General features: G+C 40.6%; 1 protein-coding gene across 3 annotated transcripts in view; it reads right to left on the bottom strand.

The window, feature by feature from the left end:
- baiap3 (BAI1 associated protein 3) overlaps positions 1-20004 on the bottom strand; it is a 125711-nt gene that overhangs the window by 37081 nt on the left and 68626 nt on the right. For all 3 annotated transcript variants that reach the window (XM_061981992.2, XM_072916005.1, XM_061981991.2), the window contains exons 6-9: positions 15625-15684; positions 15482-15548; positions 5600-5813; positions 5327-5371 (exon numbers count right to left, since the gene is read on the bottom strand). In XM_061981992.2, the coding sequence (XP_061837976.1) occupies positions 5327-5371; positions 5600-5813; positions 15482-15548; positions 15625-15684 (386 nt within the window). The remainder of the gene's footprint in view (positions 1-5326; positions 5372-5599; positions 5814-15481; positions 15549-15624; positions 15685-20004) is intronic.

Consider the following 20004-nt stretch of genomic DNA (forward strand, 5'->3'; position numbering starts at 1 on the left):
TAGTCTTTTTGGTTTCATAGTTTGTTCTCCGCCACTGTGCGCGCTTTTCGTTTGTTCTTTTTTGATAATAGTTAATAAATCATGTACTCACATTCCCGTCTCGCCCGAGCCAACTTTCCGTTGGCTTCCGGAAAAACAAAACCCAAGGACCAAGTCTTGACAATAGCGCGTTAATATAACTGTAATCGTACCCAAGGCGCTTTAAATTATACAAAACCCAAAACCAGTGAAGTTGGCCCGTTGTGTAAATGGTAAATAAAAACAGAATACAATGATTTGCAAATCCTTTTCAGCTGATATTCAAATGAATAGACTGCAAAGACAAGATATTTCATGTTGGAGCTGAGAAACTTTGTTATTTTCTGCAAATATTGGCTCATTTGGAATTGGATGCCTGCAACATGTTTCAAAAAAGCTGGCACAAGTGGCACAAAAGACTGAGAAAGTTGAGGAACGCTCATCAAACACTTATTTGGAACATCCCACAGGTGAACAGGCTAATTGGGAACAGGTGGGTGCCATGATTGGGAATAAAATCAGCTTCCATGAAATGCTCAGGCATTCACAAACAAGGATGGGGCGATGGTCACCACTTTGTGAACAAATGCGTGAGCAAATTGTCTAACAGTTTAAGAACAACATTTCTCAACCAGCTATTGCAAGGAATTTAGGGATTTCCCCATTCGTAATATCATCAAAAGGTTCAGAGAATCTGGAGAAATCACTGTACACAAGCAGCAAGGACGAAAACAAACGTGACCTTCGATCTCACAGGCGGTACTGCATCAAAAAAAACCGACATCAGTGTGTGAAGGATATCACCACATGGGCTCAGGAACACTTCAGAAAACCACTGTCAGTAACTACAGTTTGTCGCTACATCTGTAAGTGCAAGTTAAAACTGTACTATGCAAAGCGAAAGCCATTTATCAACAACACCCAGAAACGCCGCCAGCTTCGCTGGGCCCGAGCTTCATCTAAGATGGACTGATGCAAAGTGGAAAAGTGTTCTGTGGTCTGACGAGTCCACATTACAAATTGTTTTTGGAAACTGTGGACGTCGTGTCCTCCGGAACAAAGAGGAAAAGAACCATCCGGATTGTTGTAGGCGCAAAGTTCAAAAGCCAGCATCTGTGAAGGTATCCTTAATAAGGATTTGCAAATCCACTATCAGAAATACAGGCAATGTTACACACAGATAATATGTCATGAGAAATGCAGATATAAATTAAATACACAGAAGACATAAGTAAAGGAAATTAAATGAGCTCAAATACCTACAAGTGGGGAATAATAATGCAATATGTAGCTAGCCTATATAGCATGTTAGCATCGATTAGCTTGCAGTCATGCACTGACCAAATATGCCTTATAAGCACTACACACAAGTCAATATCATCAACAAAGCTCACCTTTGTGCATTCATACACAGCATAAAAAGATTGGTGGACAAAATGAGACAAATAACGAGTGACATAAAACACGTCTTTCTCTGGCATCGTTGAAGAAAGTTATACGTGTAAACAAATTACGGTGAGTTCAAGGACCGCCAAAATTAGTAGGACAAAACGGCGCTCGCCAAACACTCTCATCAGAGAATCATGTTTAATATAAACAGTGGGATTTCTAACAATGAGGGAGGTTTGTGTCATGTTGTCCTCCTACAGAAACATTATTAAAACAAAAATATCCCCCCCCCACCCTATCTTTTTCTATTTTCGTTCATTTTTGAAAAAGCTCCAGGGAGCCACTCGGGCAGGTGTAGGGAACCTATGGCTCTAGAGCCAGATGTGGCTCTTTTGATGACTGCATCTGGCTCTCAGATAAATCTTAGCTGACATGGCTTAACACGATAAGTAATGAATAATTCCGCTGGTAATCACAGTGTTAAAAATAAAGTTGAAAATATAAAACATTCTAATGCATTTTAATCCATCCATCTGTTTTCTACCGCACTTGTTCAAGAAGTCGCATTAATGGTAAGAAGTATTTTTTTAATTATTGGTTAGCTTCAGAATAACAATGTTATTAAAAAGAATAAGATACTTATTATACTCAAAAATTGTTGGTCTTTCTTAAAAATGCACGCATGTAGTTGTATTCAGTGTTAAAAAATGTTCTCACGGAAAATCCATTTTAAAATATTTTTAAATTTACTTTCATGGCTCTCTCATCCAAAAAGGTTCCCGACCCCTGCACTAGGGCCACAGGTTGCAGACCCCTGACCTAATAGGACGTGAGCTAATTGGCTAAATTGATGTAAAAATGCTGTAAGGAGCTTGGTGGCCCCAACATTAGATACACCAGATATCCAATACAAGAGTTGTATGGAAAAAGTATGATAATAATGCTGACTTTTGAGGTAATATTTGAACAATAATTTATTGAGTTGGGTGTACTTTTTGTGCTTAATGCTTAGGCGAGTCAGTATTTTTTGTCACGTAATAATTTCTATTCGCATTTTCCAATGCAAAGCATATCTGCTGCTGTGTATTAGTGTAATTATTTAACTATAAAGCAGCTTCATGTGTTTCCCCAAACAAAAACGGTCCCCCCCAAAAAAGAGTCGCTGAGTCTTAAAAGTCTGAGAAGACGGAAGCTCGCTCCAAAAGATTTGAAAATAAGCTACAAAAAGAAGACATAACCTTACAGCGCTGTCATATTCATGCATGGAGTAGAACAATCAATTGTGCAGACTAGCGTATAATTACTCTAGTCGATATTTTCCCAAGAAAGTCAAAATCTCACATGTACTTTCTGTATTTTTCTGACATTTTGGATCAAATTAATCCTCAAAAAAAATGCCTCACTATTGTGCATACTTTGCATCATACTGAAGGCTCTTTCTAATATTTTGCTGGACCTATGAGGTGTACCTAATGTGGTGTCCGGCGGGTTATGTCCAAAATACAAAACCCAAAACCAGTGAAGTTGGCACATTGTGTAATTGGTAAATAAAAACAGAATACAATGATTTGCAAATCCTTTTCAACTTATATTCAATTTTAATAGACTGCAAAGACAAGATATTTAATGTTGCAACTGAGAAACCTTTTTTTTTTTTTTTTGCAAATAATCATTAACTTAGAATTTAATGGCAGCAACACATTGCAAACAAGTTGGCACAGGGGCATTTTTACCACTGTGTTACATGGCCTTTCCTTTTAACAACACTCCGTAAACATTTTGGGAACTGAGGAGACACATTTTCGAAGCTTTTCAGGTGGAATTATTTCCCATTCTCGCTTGATGTACAGCTTAAGTTGTTCAACAGTCCGGGGTCTCCTTTGTCGTATTTTAGGCTTCATAATGCGCCACACATTTTCAATGGGAGACAGGTCTGGACTACAGGCAGGCCAGTATAGTACCCGCACTCTTTTACAATGAAGCCACGGTGTTGTAACACGTGGCTTGGCATTGTCTTGCTGAAATAATCAGGGGCGTCCATGATAACATTGCTTGGATGGGAACATATGTTGCTCCAAAACCTGTATGTACCTTTCAGCATTAATGTTACCCTCATAGATGTGTAAGTTACCCATGCCTAGGGCACTAATACACCCCCATACCATCACAGATGCTGGCTTTTCAACTTTACACCTACAACAATCAGGATGGTTCTTTTCCTCTTTGTTCCAGACGACACGACGTCCACAGTTTCCAAAAACAACTTGAAATGTGGACTCGTCAGACCACAGAACACTTTTCCACTTTGCATCAGTACATCTTAGATGAGCTCAGGCCCAGCGAAGCCGGGGCGTTTCTGGGTGTTGTTGATAAATGTCTTTCGCTTTGCATAGTAGAGTTTTAACTTGCACTTACAGATGTAGCGAGCAACTGTAGTTACTGACAGTGGTTTTCTGAAGTGTGTCCTGAGCCCATGTGGTGATATCCTTTACACAATGATGTCGCTTTTTGATGCAGTGCCGCCTGAGGGATCGAAGGTCCGTAATATCATCGCTTACATGCAGTGATTTCTCCAGATTCTCTGAACCTTTTGATGATATTACGGACCGTGGTGTCATGACTAGGTCCTGGGTGTTTGCTTTTCCTGAAGGCAACGGAAAGTTGGCTCGGGCGAGACGGGAATGTGAGTACATGTTTTATTTAATATATCAAAAAAAGAACAAACGAAAAGCGCGCACAATGGCGGAGGTACAAAACTAGGCTATTGAAAACAAAACTTGCACATAGGCAGAAACTGTGAACAATGAAACAAAAACACTAACTGTGGCATTAATAAACAAAAACTTACTTGGCATGGACTATGAAGTGCGCAGAGGTAAACAGAGTGTGACAGGGGTATGAATCCGGATGTCGCCAGAAAGACAAACTGAAAACAATGAACTTAAATACTACAGACATGATTAACGAAAACAGGTGTGTGACTCAAAACGTGAAACAGGTGCGTGACGTGACAGGTGAAAACTAATGGGTTGCTATGGTGACAAACAAGAGTGCACAATGAGTCCAAACGTGGAACAGGTGAAACTAATGGGTAACCATGGAAACAAGACAAGGGAGTGAAAAGCCAGAAACTAAAGAGTCCAATAACTAAACAAAACAAAACATGACTAAAACAAAACATGATTACACAGACATGACACGTGGATGGTGAAATCCCTAAATTCCTTGCAATAGCTGGTTGAGAAATGTTGTTCTTAAACCGTTGGACAATTTGCGCACGCATTTGTTCACAAAGTGGTGACCCTCGCCCCGTCCTTGTTTGTGAATGACTGAGCATTTCATGGAAGCTGTTTTTAAACCTAATCATGGCACCCACCTGTTCCCAATTAGCCAGTTCACCTGTGGGATGTTCCAAATAAGTGTTTGATGAGCATTCCCTCAACATTCTCAGTCTTGTTTGCCACTTGTGCCAGCTTTTTTTAAACATGGTGCAGGCATCAAATTCCAAATGAGCAAATATTTGCAAAAAATAACGTTTTCCAAGTATCTTGTCTTTGCAGTCTATTCAATTGAATATAGGTTGAAAAAGATTTGCAAATCATTGTATTCTGTTTTTATTTACCATTTACACAACGTGCGAACTTCACTGGTTTTGGGTTTTGTACATACTTTCCATCACACTTTTCCTAATATTTTGCTGGACCAATCAGGTGGACCTAATGTTGTGTCTGGCGGGTTATGTCCAAAATGCATCAAATTAATGAAGAAATGATTACAGTGACACCCTATTTCACACGCCAAAAGACATGGGTCACGTTTTCATGATTAAAAAAATTTATTTAAAAAAAATAAAAAATAAATAAATAATAATAAATAAAATAAAATAATAATAATTATTATTTATTAATAATAATCTTACCAAATGTCCAAATGTAGTAGGTCATTGTGAACATCGTCCACTTCACTGTGAGGACAAAACAGAAGAGGAAATCCATCATGTGACTGTACCAATATTATTATGATATACATAATGTTATTATGTTATTTATTATTATTATTATTAAAGTATTTATTATAGGTATTTATTATTATGTTATCATAATGATAAACATAATGTATGTAGAAATATTATTACAAATTATTATTACAAATATTATTATGATGTACATAATGTATGCCGTGTCAAACTCACAAGACAAAGTGTTCGTCCCAGACCGGGTTGAGAGTCTCCGGCTTGACCTCGGTCACCTGGATGCACCTGGCCGGCAAGGCCTCCTTGGTGCTGGAGCGTTTCTCCAGCTTGTCCTTCCTCTTCCTGAAGCTGAACTTCCTCTCCTTCTTCTCCTCCGGCTCCCGGGGGCTCTGGCCCTCCAGGATACCCAGCATGCAGTAGGGGTCGCTGTAGCCTGGACTCCAGGATTAGACAAAAGAAAAAGACAATTTGCAATGTACTTTAGAGTAGTCTGTGTACAGCTGTATCAATGTACTAAATATGAACACACAGTTGTTAAATTGTGCCCTCGGTGTGGATATTTAGAGTAAGCATGGTTATTTAGGTGCACCGATACAACTTTGACTTCCGATATGATACCGATATTGGAGCGTTGGCCCATACAGGTACAATATCAGCAGGAGTCAATCATAGCTTTATTATTTTCTAGTGTGGAATGTTAGAAAAGTTTGACTCCATCCTTTCTTCTTTCCTTCCTCTTTCGCTCCTCCATTATGACATCCATCTTTCATCCATCATCCATTCTTTCTATTTCACTCTACCGTAATGACATCCATCCTTCTTTTTTTCTTTCTTTCCTCTTTTGCTCCTCCATTATGTCCATCCTTTATTCATCCATCCATCCATCCATCATCCTTCCTTCCTCCCTTCTGTCCTTCTTTCACTCCTCCATTATGACATCCATCTTTCATCCATCATCCATTCTTCCTATTTCACTCCTCCATAATGACAGCCATCCTTTCTTCTTTTCTTCCTCTTTCGCTCCTCCATTATGTCCATCCTTTATTCATCCATCCATCCATTATCCTTCCTTTCTCCCTTCTGTCCTTCTTTCACTCCTCCATTATGACATCCATCTTTCATCCATCATCCATTCTTTCTATTTCACTCTACCATAATTCCATTATGACATCCATCTTTTCTTCCTCTTTCATTCATTCATTATGTCCATCCATAATCCATGCATCTTTCTTTCCTTCCTTCCTTCCTATTCGCTCCTCCATTATGACATCCATCCATCCTTCCTATTTCAATCCTCTATAATGACATGCATCCTTCTTTCTTTCTTTCCTATTTCACTCCTCCATAATGACATCCATCGTTCTTTCTTTCCTCTTTCGCTTCTCCTATATGTCCATCCTTTATCCATCCATCCATCCATCCATCATCCTTCCTTCCTGCCTTCTGTCCTTCTTTCGCTCCTCCATTATGACATCCATCTTTCATCCATCATCCATTCTTCCTATTTCACTCCTCCATAATGACATCCATCTTTCTTTCTTTCCTCTTTCGCTCCTCCATTATGTCCATCCTTTATTCATCCATCCATCCATCCATCATCCTTCCTTCCTTCTGTCCTTCTTTCGCTCCTCCATTATGACATCCATCTTTCATCCATCATCCATCCTTCCTATTTCACTCGTCCATAATGACATCCATCCTTCCTTCTTTCTTTCTTTCCTCTTTCACTCATTCATTATGTCCATCCATCATCCATGAATCTTTCTTTCCTTCCTTCCTTCCTATTCGCTCCTCCATTATGACATCCATCCATCCTTCCTATTTCAATACTTCATAATGACATGCATCCTTCTTTCTTTCTTTCCTCTTTCGCTCCTCCATTATGTCCATCCTTTACTCATCCATCCATCATCCTTCCTTCCTGCCTTCTGTCCCTCTTTCGCTCCTCCATTATGACATCCATCTTTCATCCATCATCCATTCTTCCTATTTCACTCCTCCATAATGACATCCATCCTTCTTTCTTTCCTCTTTCGCTCCTCCATTATGTCCATCCTTTATTCATCCATCTATCCATCTATTCATCCATCCATCCATCATCCATCCATCCTTCCTGCCTTCTGTCCTTCTTTCGCCCCTCCATTATGACATCCATCTTTCATCCATCATCTATTCTTCCCATTTCACTCCTCCATAATGACATCCATCCTTCTTTCTTTCCTCTTTCGCTCCTCCATTATGTCCATCCTTTATTCATCCATCTATCCATCTATTCATCCATCCATCCATCATCCATCCATCCTTCCTGCCTTCTGTCCTTCTTTCGCCCCTCCATTATAACATCCATCTTTCATCCATCATCTATTCTTCCCATTTCACTCCTCCATAATGACATCCATCCTTCTTTCTTTCCTCTTTCGCTCCTCCATTATGTCCATCCTTTATTCATCCATCTATCTATCTATCCATCCATCCATCCATCCATCCATCCATCCATCCATCACCCTTCCTTCCTGCCTTCTGTCCTTCTTTCGCTCCTCCATTATGACATCCATCTTCCATCCATCATCCATTCTTCCTATTTCACTCCTCCATAATGACATCCATCCTTCTTTCTTTCCTCTTTCGCTCCTCCATTATGTCCATCCTTTATTCATCCATCCATCCATCCATCCATCCATCCATCCATCCATCATCCTTCCTTCCTGCCTTCTTTCGCTCCTCCATTATGACATCCATCTTTCATCCATCATCTATTCTTCCTATTTCACTTCACCATAATGACATCCATCATTCTTTCTTTCCTCTTTCGCTCCTCCATTATGTCCATTCTTCATCCATCCATCCATCCATCCATCCATCCATCCATTCATCCATCATCTTTCCTTCCTGCCTTCTGTCCTTCTTTCGCTCCTCCATTATGACATCCATCTTTCATCCATCATCTATTCTTCCTATTTCACTCCTCCATAATGACATCCACCCTTCTTTCTTTCCTCTTTCGCTCCTCCATTATGTCCGTCCTTTATCCATCCATCCATCCATCCATCCATCCATCCATCATCCATCATCCTTCCTTCCTGCCTTCTGTCCTTCTTTTGCTCCTCCATTATGACATCCATCTTTCATCCATCATCTATTCCTCCTATTTCACTCCTCCATAATGACATCCATCCTTCTTTCGTTCCTCTTTCGCTCTTCCATTATGTCCATCCTTGATTCGTCCATCCATCCATCCATCATCCTTCCTTCCTTCTGTCCTTCTTTCACTCCTCCATTATGACATCCATCATCCATTCTTCCTATATCACTCCTCCATAATGACATCCATCGTTCTTTCTTTCCTCTTTCGCTCCTCCATTATGTCCATCCTTTATTCATCTATCCATCATCCATCCATCCATCCATCATCCATCCATCTATCCATCCATCATCCATCCATCCATCCATCCACCCATCCATCATCCATCCATCCATCATCCTTCCTTCCTGCCTTCTGTCCTTCTTTCGCTCCTCCATTATGACATCCATCTTTCATCCATCATCCATTCATCCTATTTCACTCCTCCATAATGACATCCATCTTTCTTTCTTTCCTCTTTCGCTCCTCCATTATGTCCATCCTTTATTCATCCATCCATCCATCCATCATCCTTCCTTCCTTCTGTCCTTCTTTCGCTCCTCCATTATGACATCCATCTTTCATCCATCATCCATCCTTCCTATTTCAATCCTCTATAATGACATGCATCCTTCTTTCTTTCTTTCCTATTTCACTCCTCCATAATGACATCCATCGTTCTTTCTTTCCTCTTTCGCTTCTCCTATATGTCCATCCTTTATCCATCCATCCATCCATCCATCATCCTTCCTTCCTGCCTTCTGTCCTTCTTTCGCTCCTCCATTATGACATCCATCTTTCATCCATCATCCATTCTTCCTATTTCACTCCTCCATAATGACATCCATCTTTCTTTCTTTCCTCTTTCGCTCCTCCATTATGTCCATCCTTTATTCATCCATCCATCCATCCATCATCCTTCCTTCCTTCTGTCCTTCTTTCGCTCCTCCATTATGACATCCATCTTTCATCCATCATCCATCCTTCCTATTTCACTCGTCCATAATGACATCCATCCTTCCTTCTTTCTTTCTTTCCTCTTTCACTCATTCATTATGTCCATCCATCATCCATGAATCTTTCTTTCCTTCCTTCCTTCCTATTCGCTCCTCCATTATGACATCCATCCATCCTTCCTATTTCAATACTTCATAATGACATGCATCCTTCTTTCTTTCTTTCCTCTTTCGCTCCTCCATTATGTCCATCCTTTACTCATCCATCCATCATCCTTCCTTCCTGCCTTCTGTCCCTCTTTCGCTCCTCCATTATGACATCCATCTTTCATCCATCATCCATTCTTCCTATTTCACTCCTCCATAATGACATCCATCCTTCTTTCTTTCCTCTTTCGCTCCTCCATTATGTCCATCCTTTATTCATCCATCTATCCATCTATTCATCCATCCATCCATCATCCATCCATCCTTCCTGCCTTCTGTCCTTCTTTCGCCCCTCCATTATGACATCCATCTTTCATCCATCATCTATTCTTCCCATTTCACTCCTCCATAATGACATCCATCCTTCTTTCTTTCCTCTTTCGCTCCTCCATTATGTCCATCCTTTATTCATCCATCTATCCATCTATTCATCCATCCATCCATCATCCATCCATCCTTCCTGCCTTCTGTCCTTCTTTCGCCCCTCCATTATAACATCCATCTTTCATCCATCATCTATTCTTCCCATTTCACTCCTCCATAATGACATCCATCCTTCTTTCTTTCCTCTTTCGCTCCTCCATTATGTCCATCCTTTATTCATCCATCTATCTATCTATCCATCCATCCATCCATCCATCCATCCATCCATCCATCCATCCATCCATCACCCTTCCTTCCTGCCTTCTGTCCTTCTTTCGCTCCTCCATTATGACATCCATCTTCCATCCATCATCCATTCTTCCTATTTCACTCCTCCATAATGACATCCATCCTTCTTTCTTTCCTCTTTCGCTCCTCCATTATGTCCATCCTTTATTCATCCATCCATCCATCCATCCATCCATCCATCCATCCATCCATCCATCATCCTTCCTTCCTGCCTTCTTTCGCTCCTCCATTATGACATCCATCTTTCATCCATCATCTATTCTTCCTATTTCACTTCACCATAATGACATCCATCATTCTTTCTTTCCTCTTTCGCTCCTCCATTATGTCCATTCTTCATCCATCCATCCATCCATTCATCCATCATCTTTCCTTCCTGCCTTCTGTCCTTCTTTCGCTCCTCCATTATGACATCCATCTTTCATCCATCATCTATTCTTCCTATTTCACTCCTCCATAATGACATCCACCCTTCTTTCTTTCCTCTTTCGCTCCTCCATTATGTCCATCCTTTATCCATCCATCCATCCATCCATCCATCCATCCATCCATCCATCATCCATCCATCCATCATCCTTCCTTCCTGCCTTCTGTCCTTCTTTTGCTCCTCCATTATGACATCCATCTTTCATCCATCATCTATTCCTCCTATTTCACTCCTCCATAATGACATCCATCCTTCTTTCGTTCCTCTTTCGCTCTTCCATTATGTCCATCCTTGATTCGTCCATCCATCCATCCATCATCCTTCCTTCCTTCTGTCCTTCTTTCACTCCTCCATTATGACATCCATCATCCATTCTTCCTATATCACTCCTCCATAATGACATCCATCGTTCTTTCTTTCCTCTTTCGCTCCTCCATTATGTCCATCCTTTATTCATCTATCCATCATCCATCCATCCATCCATCATCCATCCATCTATCCATCCATCATCCATCCATCCATCCATCCATCCATCCATCATCCATCCATCCATCATCCTTCCTTCCTGCCTTCTGTCCTTCTTTCGCTCCTCCATTATGACATCCATCTTTCATCCATCATCCATTCATCCTATTTCACTCCTCCATAATGACATCCATCCTTCTTTCTTTCCTCTTTCGCTCCTCCATTATGTCCATCCATCCATCCATCCATCCATCCATCCATCCATCCATCAACCTTCCTTCCGGCCTTCTGTCCTTCTTTCACTCCTCCATTATGACATCCATCTTTCATCCATTATCTATTCTTCCTATTTCACTCCTCCATAATGACATCCATCATTCTTTCTTTCTTTCCTCTTTCGCTCCTCCATTATGTCCATCCTTTATCCATCCATCCATCCATCATCCTTCCTTCCAGCCTTCTGTCCTTCTTTTGCTCCTCCATTATGACATCCATCTTTCATCCATCATCTATTCTTCCTATTTCACTTCTCCATAATGACTTCCATCCTTCTTTCTTTCTTTCCTCTTTCGCTCCTCCATTATGTCCATCCTTTATTCATCCATCCATCCATCCATCCACCCATCCATCCATCCATCATCATCCTTCCTTCCTGCCTTCTGTCCTTCTTTCGCTCCTCCATTATGACATCCATCTTTCATCCATCATCTATTCTTCCTATTTCACTCCTCCATAATGACATCCATCCTTCTTTCTTTCTTTCCTCTTTCGCTCCTCCATTATGTCCATCCTTGTTTCATCCATCCATCCATCATCCTTCCTTCCTTCTGTCCTTCTTTCACTCCTCCATTATGACATCCATCTTTCATCCATCATCCATTCTTCCTATTTCACTCCTCCATAATGACATCCATCGTTCTTTCTTTCCTCTTTCGCTCCTCCATTATGTCCATCCTTTATTCATCCATCCATCCATCCATCATCCTTCCTTCCTGCCATCTGTCCTTCTTTCGCTCCTCCATTATGACATCCATCTTTCATCCATCCATCCTATTTCACTCCTCCATAATGACATCCATCGTTCTTTCTTTCCTCTTTCGCTCCTCCATTATGTCCATCCTTTATCCATCCATCCATCCATCCATCCTTCCTTCATGCCTTCTGTCCTTCTTTCGCTCCTCCATTATGACATCCATCATTCTTTCTTTCCTCTTTCGCTCCTCCATTATGTCCATTCTTTATTCATCCATCCATCCATCCTGCCTTCTGTCCTTCTTTCACTCCTCCATTATGACATCCATCTTTCATCCATCATCTATTCTTCCTATTTCACTCCTCCATAATGACATCCATCGTTCTTTCTTTCCTCTTTTGCTCCTCCATTATGTCCATCCTTTATCCATCAATCCATCCATCCATCCATCCATCCGTCCATCATCCTTCCTTCCTGCCTTCTGTCCTTCTTTCACTCCTCCATTATGACATCCATCTTTCATCCATCATCCATTCTTCCTATTTCACTCCTCCATAATGACATCCATTGTTCTTTCTTTCCTCCTTCGCTCCTCCGTTATGTCCATCCTTTATTCATCCATCCATCCATCATCCTTCCTTCCTGCCTTCTGTCCTTCTTTCGCTCCTCCATTATGACATCCATCTTTCATCCATCATCTATTCTTCCTATTTCACTCCTCCATAATGACATCCATCCTTCTTTCTTTCTTTCCTCTTTCGCTCCTCCATTATGTCCATCCTTAATTCATCCATCCATCCATCCATCATCCTTCCTTCATTCTGTCCTTCTTTCACTCCTCCATTATGACATCCATCTTTCATCCATCATCCATTCTTCCTATTTCACTCCTCCATAATGACATCCATCCTTCTTTCTTTCCTCTTTCGCTCCTCCATTATGTCCATCCATCCATCCATCCATCCATCCATCCATCCATCCATCCATCAACCTTCCTTCCGGCCTTCTGTCCTTCTTTCACTCCTCCATAATGACATCCATCCTTCTTTCTTTCTTTCCTCTTTCGCTCCTCCATTATGTCCATCCTTAATTCATCCATCCATCCATCCATCATCCTTCCTTCATTCTGTCCTTCTTTCACTCCTCCATTATGACATCCATCTTTCATCCATCATCCATTCTTCCTATTTCACTCCTCCATAATGACATCCATCCTTCTTTCTTTCCTCTTTCGCTCCTCCATTATGTCCATCCATCCATCCATCCATCCATCCATCCATCCATCCATCCATCCATCCATCATCCTTCCTTCCAGCCTTCTGTCCTTCTTTTGCTCCTCCATTATGACATCCATCTTTCATCCATCATCTATTCTTCCTATTTCACTTCTCCATAATGACTTCCATCCTTCTTTCTTTCTTTCCTCTTTCGCTCCTCCATTATGTCCATCCTTTATTCATCCATCCATCCATCCATCCACCCATCCATCCATCCATCATCATCCTTCCTTCCTGCCTTCTGTCCTTCTTTCGCTCCTCCATTATGACATCCATCTTTCATCCATCATCTATTCTTCCTATTTCACTCCTCCATAATGACATCCATCCTTCTTTCTTTCTTTCCTCTTTCGCTCCTCCATTATGTCCATCCTTGATTCATCCATCCATCCATCCATCATCCTTCCTTCCTTCTGTCCTTCTTTCACTCCTCCATTATGACATCCATCTTTCATCCATCATCCATTCTTCCTATTTCACTCCTCCATAATGACATCCATTGTTCTTTCTTTCCTCTTTCGCTCCTCCATTATGTCCATCCTTTATTCATCCATCCATCCATCCATCATCCTTCCTTCCTGCCTTCTGTCCTTCTTTCGCTCCTCCATTATGACATCCATCTTTCATCCATCCATCCTATTTCACTCCTCCATAATGACATCCATCGTTCTTTCTTTCCTCTTTCGCTCCTCCATTATGTCCATCCTTTATCCATCCATCCATCCATCCATCCATCCATCCATCCATCCTTCCTTCATGCCTTCTGTCCTTCTTTCGCTCCTCCATTATGACATCCATCATTCTTTCTTTCCTCTTTCGCTCCTCCATTATGTCCATTCTTTATTCATCCATCCATCCATCCTGCCTTCTGTCCTTCTTTCACTCCTCCATTATGACATCCATCTTTCATCCATCATCTATTCTTCCTATTTCACTCCTCCATAATGACATCCATCGTTCTTTCTTTCCTCTTTTGCTCCTCCATTATGTCCATCCTTTATCCATCAATCCATCCATCCATCCATCCATCCATCCATCATCCTTCCTTCCTGCCTTCTGTCCTTCTTTCGCTCCTCCATTATGACATCCATCTTTCATCCATCATCCATTCTTCCTATTTCACTCCTCCATAATGACATCCATTGTTCTTTCTTTCGTCCTTCGCTCCTCCATTATGTCCATCCTTTATTCATCCATCCATCCATCATCCTTCCTTCCTGCCTTCTGTCCTTCTTTCGCTCCTCCATTATGACATCCATCTTTCATCCATCATCTATTCTTCCTATTTCACTCCTCCATAATGACATCCATCCTTCTTTCTTTCCTCTTCCGCTCCTCCATTATTTCCATCCTTGATTCATCCAACCATCCATCCATCTATCATCCTTCCTTCCTTCTGTCCTTCTTTCACTCCTCCATTATGACATCCATCTTTCATCCATTCTTCCTATTTCACTCCTCCATAATGACATCCATCCTTTCTTCTTTCCTTCCTCTTTCACTCCTCCTTTGTATCCATCCCTCATTTTACCCATCCTTCCTTCTTTCCTTCCTCTTTTGCGCCTTCATCATGACATCCATCAATCATCCATCCATCATGACATCGTTCCTTCCTTCCTCTTTCACTTCTCCACAATGACTTCTTTCCTCATCTTGAATCATCATATGTATTTTTTGCATGTAAAATGATTCCCTATAAATTGTGTTTTGCTCCATCATTTTCAGGTGTCTGGGACATTGAAATTGCAATATTTGATTTAATAGATTGGGTTTTAGTACAATCGGGTCTTGGTCTGCCCTTTCAGAACCCAGCACCAGTACAAAAGGGAGCATTAAGAGTGTAAAGGCTGTGATTGTTTCAACGCCTCAGACGCTTACAGGACTATTTTCTGCACATGTAGCGGGAGGTAAACAACTTGACTGTAAGTACCATTCAAAAAGCTTTACAGTGGAATAACAACGGCAAGTGGAAAAGAGGAGAATTAGTACTTGTGACATCTTACCGTTGGCGTCCTTCGCCAGCAGACTCTTGGCTTTCAGGACGGAGACTCTCAAGGAGAAAGTGGCTCTCTGTGGGAGAAAAGCGCCAATAAACGCAAACAAGTCCAGCTTCTCCTGCAAACATCTGGAGGAATTCCACTCCCACCTTAAACTCCTGCACTTTCTGAAGTATGATGTCATGCTCCTCCTCGCCCATATCAAACACCTCAAGGGAAGAAGACATGCATAATTTATCAGCACTTTTTTCTCTATTCGGAAGCGAAAAGGATTAAAAAGGAAAGAAAAAGTTCCTTTTGTGCGAGCTGCGGTCTGGCCGGCGAGCTCCAGGGAACAGACGCGCGATTTGAATAAAAGGACGCCAGACGCAAAAAGGAGCCTACAATCACTGCCACGGTGGGTGAATAGATGTAATAATATAACAAAGTATATATCGGCTTGAATACGTGTTTGATCACAGCATCTGCTCTAATTCTTCACACGCAAAAGGTTGCTTTTTCTTGTTGCTGGCAGACGTTTAAGAGCACAATGTGGAACTTCTTCTACTGTGGTTGGTCTCAGATTTAGTCCGCCCCACTGGGAGAACGCTATTTTGTTTGTCCACACCTGGATCCTGCCTAATGAAGCGATTGTGTACCGTATTTTACGGACCATAAGGCGCACTGCCGATGAGCGGCTTTAGTCAGGTCTATTTTCATACAAAAGGCGCACCGGATTATAAGGCGCATTAAAGGGGTCATATTATTATTACAGACATACTTGCCAACCCTCCCGGATTTTCCGGGAGACTCCCGAAATTCAGCGCCTCTCCCGAAAACCTCCAGGGACAAATTTTCTCCCGAAATTCAGGCGGAGGGGGCGTGGCCTCCAGCTCCATGCGGCCTTGAGTGACGTGTTGACAGCCTGTTCACACGTCCGCTTTCCCACAATATAAACAGCTAATTATCGAGGGCGAGTTCCTGGTTTCTTATGTGGGTTTATTGTTAGGCAGTTTCATTAACGTCCTCCCAGCGCGGTAACAACACACAACAACAGCAGTCAAGTTTTCGTCTACCGTAAAGCAGTTCATCTGCCGTAAACAGCAATGTTGTGACACTTTTAAACAGGACAATACAGCCATCTACTGTACATGCATATGTGACCCACTCATAATGTGTCACATTTTTGTGTTGATTTATTTATTTTATTTTGTGGTTTGAATTCGTTTTTGGAGCTGTCATTAGACATTTATCAGTATTCACATTGGTCAGTAGGGGGCAGTAGGGCTTTTCTTCCCAATTGAATGCTATCACCTGCAGACCGGAAGTGTCTTGTCATTCTGATGAGCGCGACCAGTCTGTGAACAATTGAAACGTCCTGTGTGCTTTTTCCTCCTGTATAACAGGTTAGTTTTGGTGAATCAACTCACTGAATAATATCCATGTGATCTTTATAAGTTTAAGTACACATTCTGATGGTGGAGCCTAACTCTAAAGTGTTTGTGAGTTGTAGTTTGTATTTGTGAATGAATCCAGTGCACAGCTGCAGTAATCAATACAAAAAGGCGACGTGAGTGCGCAATGTTTATATAGGAACTTCTGATCCTAATTCAGACTCCCAAATTAGAGCTCCCGTTTTCTTATTGATTTTATAATGTATATTTGTATAATGTGTGTGTTCTGAAATAGTGACAGAGAATAGAACAAGGATGGACAATTCAACCCTTAACTCAACAATGAGTAGATGAGTGTTATGTGTGTGTATATGTGTAAATAAATGAACACTGAAATTCAAGTATTTATTTTATTTATATATATATATATATATATATATATACATATATATATATATATATATATATATATATATATATATATATATATATATATATATATATATATATATATATATATATATATATATAGCTAGAATTCACTGAAAGTCAAGTATTTCTTATATATATATATATCTTAACCACACCCCCAACCACGCCCCCCACCTCCCGAATTCGGAGGTCTCAAGGTTGGCAAGTATGATTACAGATGTCCAATAATGGCTTTTTTGCCGATATCCGATATTGTCCAACTCTTAATTACCGATTCCGATATCAACCGATACCGATGTATACAGTCGTGGAATTAACACATTATTATGCCTAATTTTGTTGTGATGCCCCGCTGGATGCATTAAACAATGTAACAGGGTTTTCCAAAATAAATCAACTTATGGAAAAAAATGCCAACATGGCACTGCCATATTTATTATTGAGATCACAAAGTGTTTTTTTTTTTTTTAACATGCCTCAAAACAGCAGCTTGGAATTTGGGACATGCTCTCTCAGAGGTTGAGGTGGGCGGGGTAGCGGGTAGCGGGGGGTGTATATTGTAGTGTCCCGGAAGAGTTAGTGCTGCAAGGGGTTCTGGGTATTTGTTCTGTTGTGTTTATGTTGTGTTACGGTGCGGATGTTCTCCCGAAATGTGTTTGTCACTCTTGTTTGGTGTGGCTTCACAGTGTGGCGCATATTTGTAACAATGTTAAAGTTGTTTATACGGCCACCCTCAGTGTGACCTGTATGGCTGTTGACCAAGTATGCGTGGCATTCACTTGTGTGTGTGAAAAGCCGTAGATATTATGTGATTGGGCCGGCACGCAAAGGCAGTGCCTTTGGCGCTCTGTACTTCTCCCTACGTCCGTGTACACAGCGGCGTTTTAAAAAGTCATAAGTTTTACTTTTTGAAACCGATACGGATAATTTTGAAACCGATACGGATAATTTCCGATATTACATTTTAAAGCATTTATCGGCCGATAATATCGGCAGTCCGATATTATCGGACATCTCTAATTATTATGATTATTATCTAAATGTAAAAGACTTCCTTGTGGTCTACATAACATGTAATGGTGGTTCTTTGGTCAAAATGTTGCATAGATGATGTTTTACACATCATCTTCAAGTCGCTTTCTGACAGTCTCTTCAGGATGCGCCGTTTTGTGGTCGGTCTTATTTACGTGGCTCACCTTCAAGGACAGGAGCTAACTGTTTAAATGACATTCAGACTTTACTTCAAATCAATAATGGAGCAGCATCTCCTCATCCGTGGCTCACTAGTGCAACAACCACAAGGCCAGAAATGTGTCCCGTGAAAAACCGTCTGACCGGAACTCTCTAATAACTAAAGTTCCTTGGGTGAATAATGTCAACTCACTACACCGGTATGTTTTAGCGCTTTCATGGCGAGTTTACTGACAGATATAAGTAAGAACTTTACACTACTTTATATTAGAAATGGCAACAGTGGAGGATGAATGTCACATAACAAGAAGATAGAGAAAAAGAAGAAGCTTATCGACTACGGTTTCGGAACGGACTACAGTGGCGGACGCGCGCAATTTTTCAGGATTTATGCAGATCCCAAATACACATCAGCAGGTACCAAAAGGTAAGAAAAGTTGCTTTTGCACAATATTGGGAAACAAAACGCCAGATAATATGTCTTACCTTGTACACACACCATAATACTCATATGTTGAAGCACAGTACAATCCATCAAGCGGTGTGGCTTCATAGCTTACCAAAGTCCTACTAAAACATTTTGATAGATTTTTGAGCGCCGTGTGTGATGTTCTATATTTTCAATAGAACATATAAAATGTTGGTGTTGTTTACTTGAGTCATATTGCAGTCTACACGTATCTCTTATGTGTGACTGCCATCTACTGGTCAACTTATCATTACACCATGTACCAAATAAAATTGCTTTGAGGTCGGTAAGCACAACCAGAATTATTCCGTACATTAGGCGCGCCGGGTTATAAGGCGCACTGTCGATTTTTGAGAACATGAAAGGATATTAAGTGCGCCTTATAGTCCAAAAAATCTGCTACTCAAGTTAGTATTTGGATGACTACTTTTTATTTTTATTAAATTCTTTACTTCAAAGTAGCGGTTAAGTACAAATTTACTCTACCCACGTCTGGACAGACGTGGGTAGAGACGCTTGTCCCTTTTATGAGTCGAACTAAAATTTTACCTTAGAAGCTAAAAAAAAAAAAAAGAACATTTATATCATGCGCTGTCATTTGTGTCAGTCGAAATGAAAAATAATTTCACTTCCAGCTAGAGAAAACATGTTGTGGTAAATGGTAGAGTTTTTTTTTTCCCTCAATGTCATAAGTGGCTTTTAAATCTTTTGTGGTACATGCTGTTTTAGTGTCTCTCACAAACACACACACCAACTGCGGTTGTAGTGCAAGTAGTAATAAAAAATAGCTACCAAATAAATCATAAGTGACTCATCCATTGTGCTTGAGTAGTTTGTCATAACCTTTTTAGCATTCAATCAGACATTATTGTGAGGTTTTGTATTAGTGTTCCTAAAAATCAGATATACCGGCCCCCAGACACATTTTTTTCTCTAAATTCCGCCCCCGAGTCAAAATCAAAGCTTAGTGATATATAAGATCGTAGGTGGGTGTTTTTTTACCCTTCGTGTTCATATTTATCTGTTTTTGTTGAATTTTTGTTGTGTTTCGCAGGATTATAAAA

This window comes from Nerophis lumbriciformis, linkage group LG24 (genome assembly GCF_033978685.3).
Source record: "Nerophis lumbriciformis linkage group LG24, RoL_Nlum_v2.1, whole genome shotgun sequence".
Taxonomy (NCBI): Eukaryota; Metazoa; Chordata; class Actinopteri; order Syngnathiformes; family Syngnathidae; genus Nerophis; species Nerophis lumbriciformis.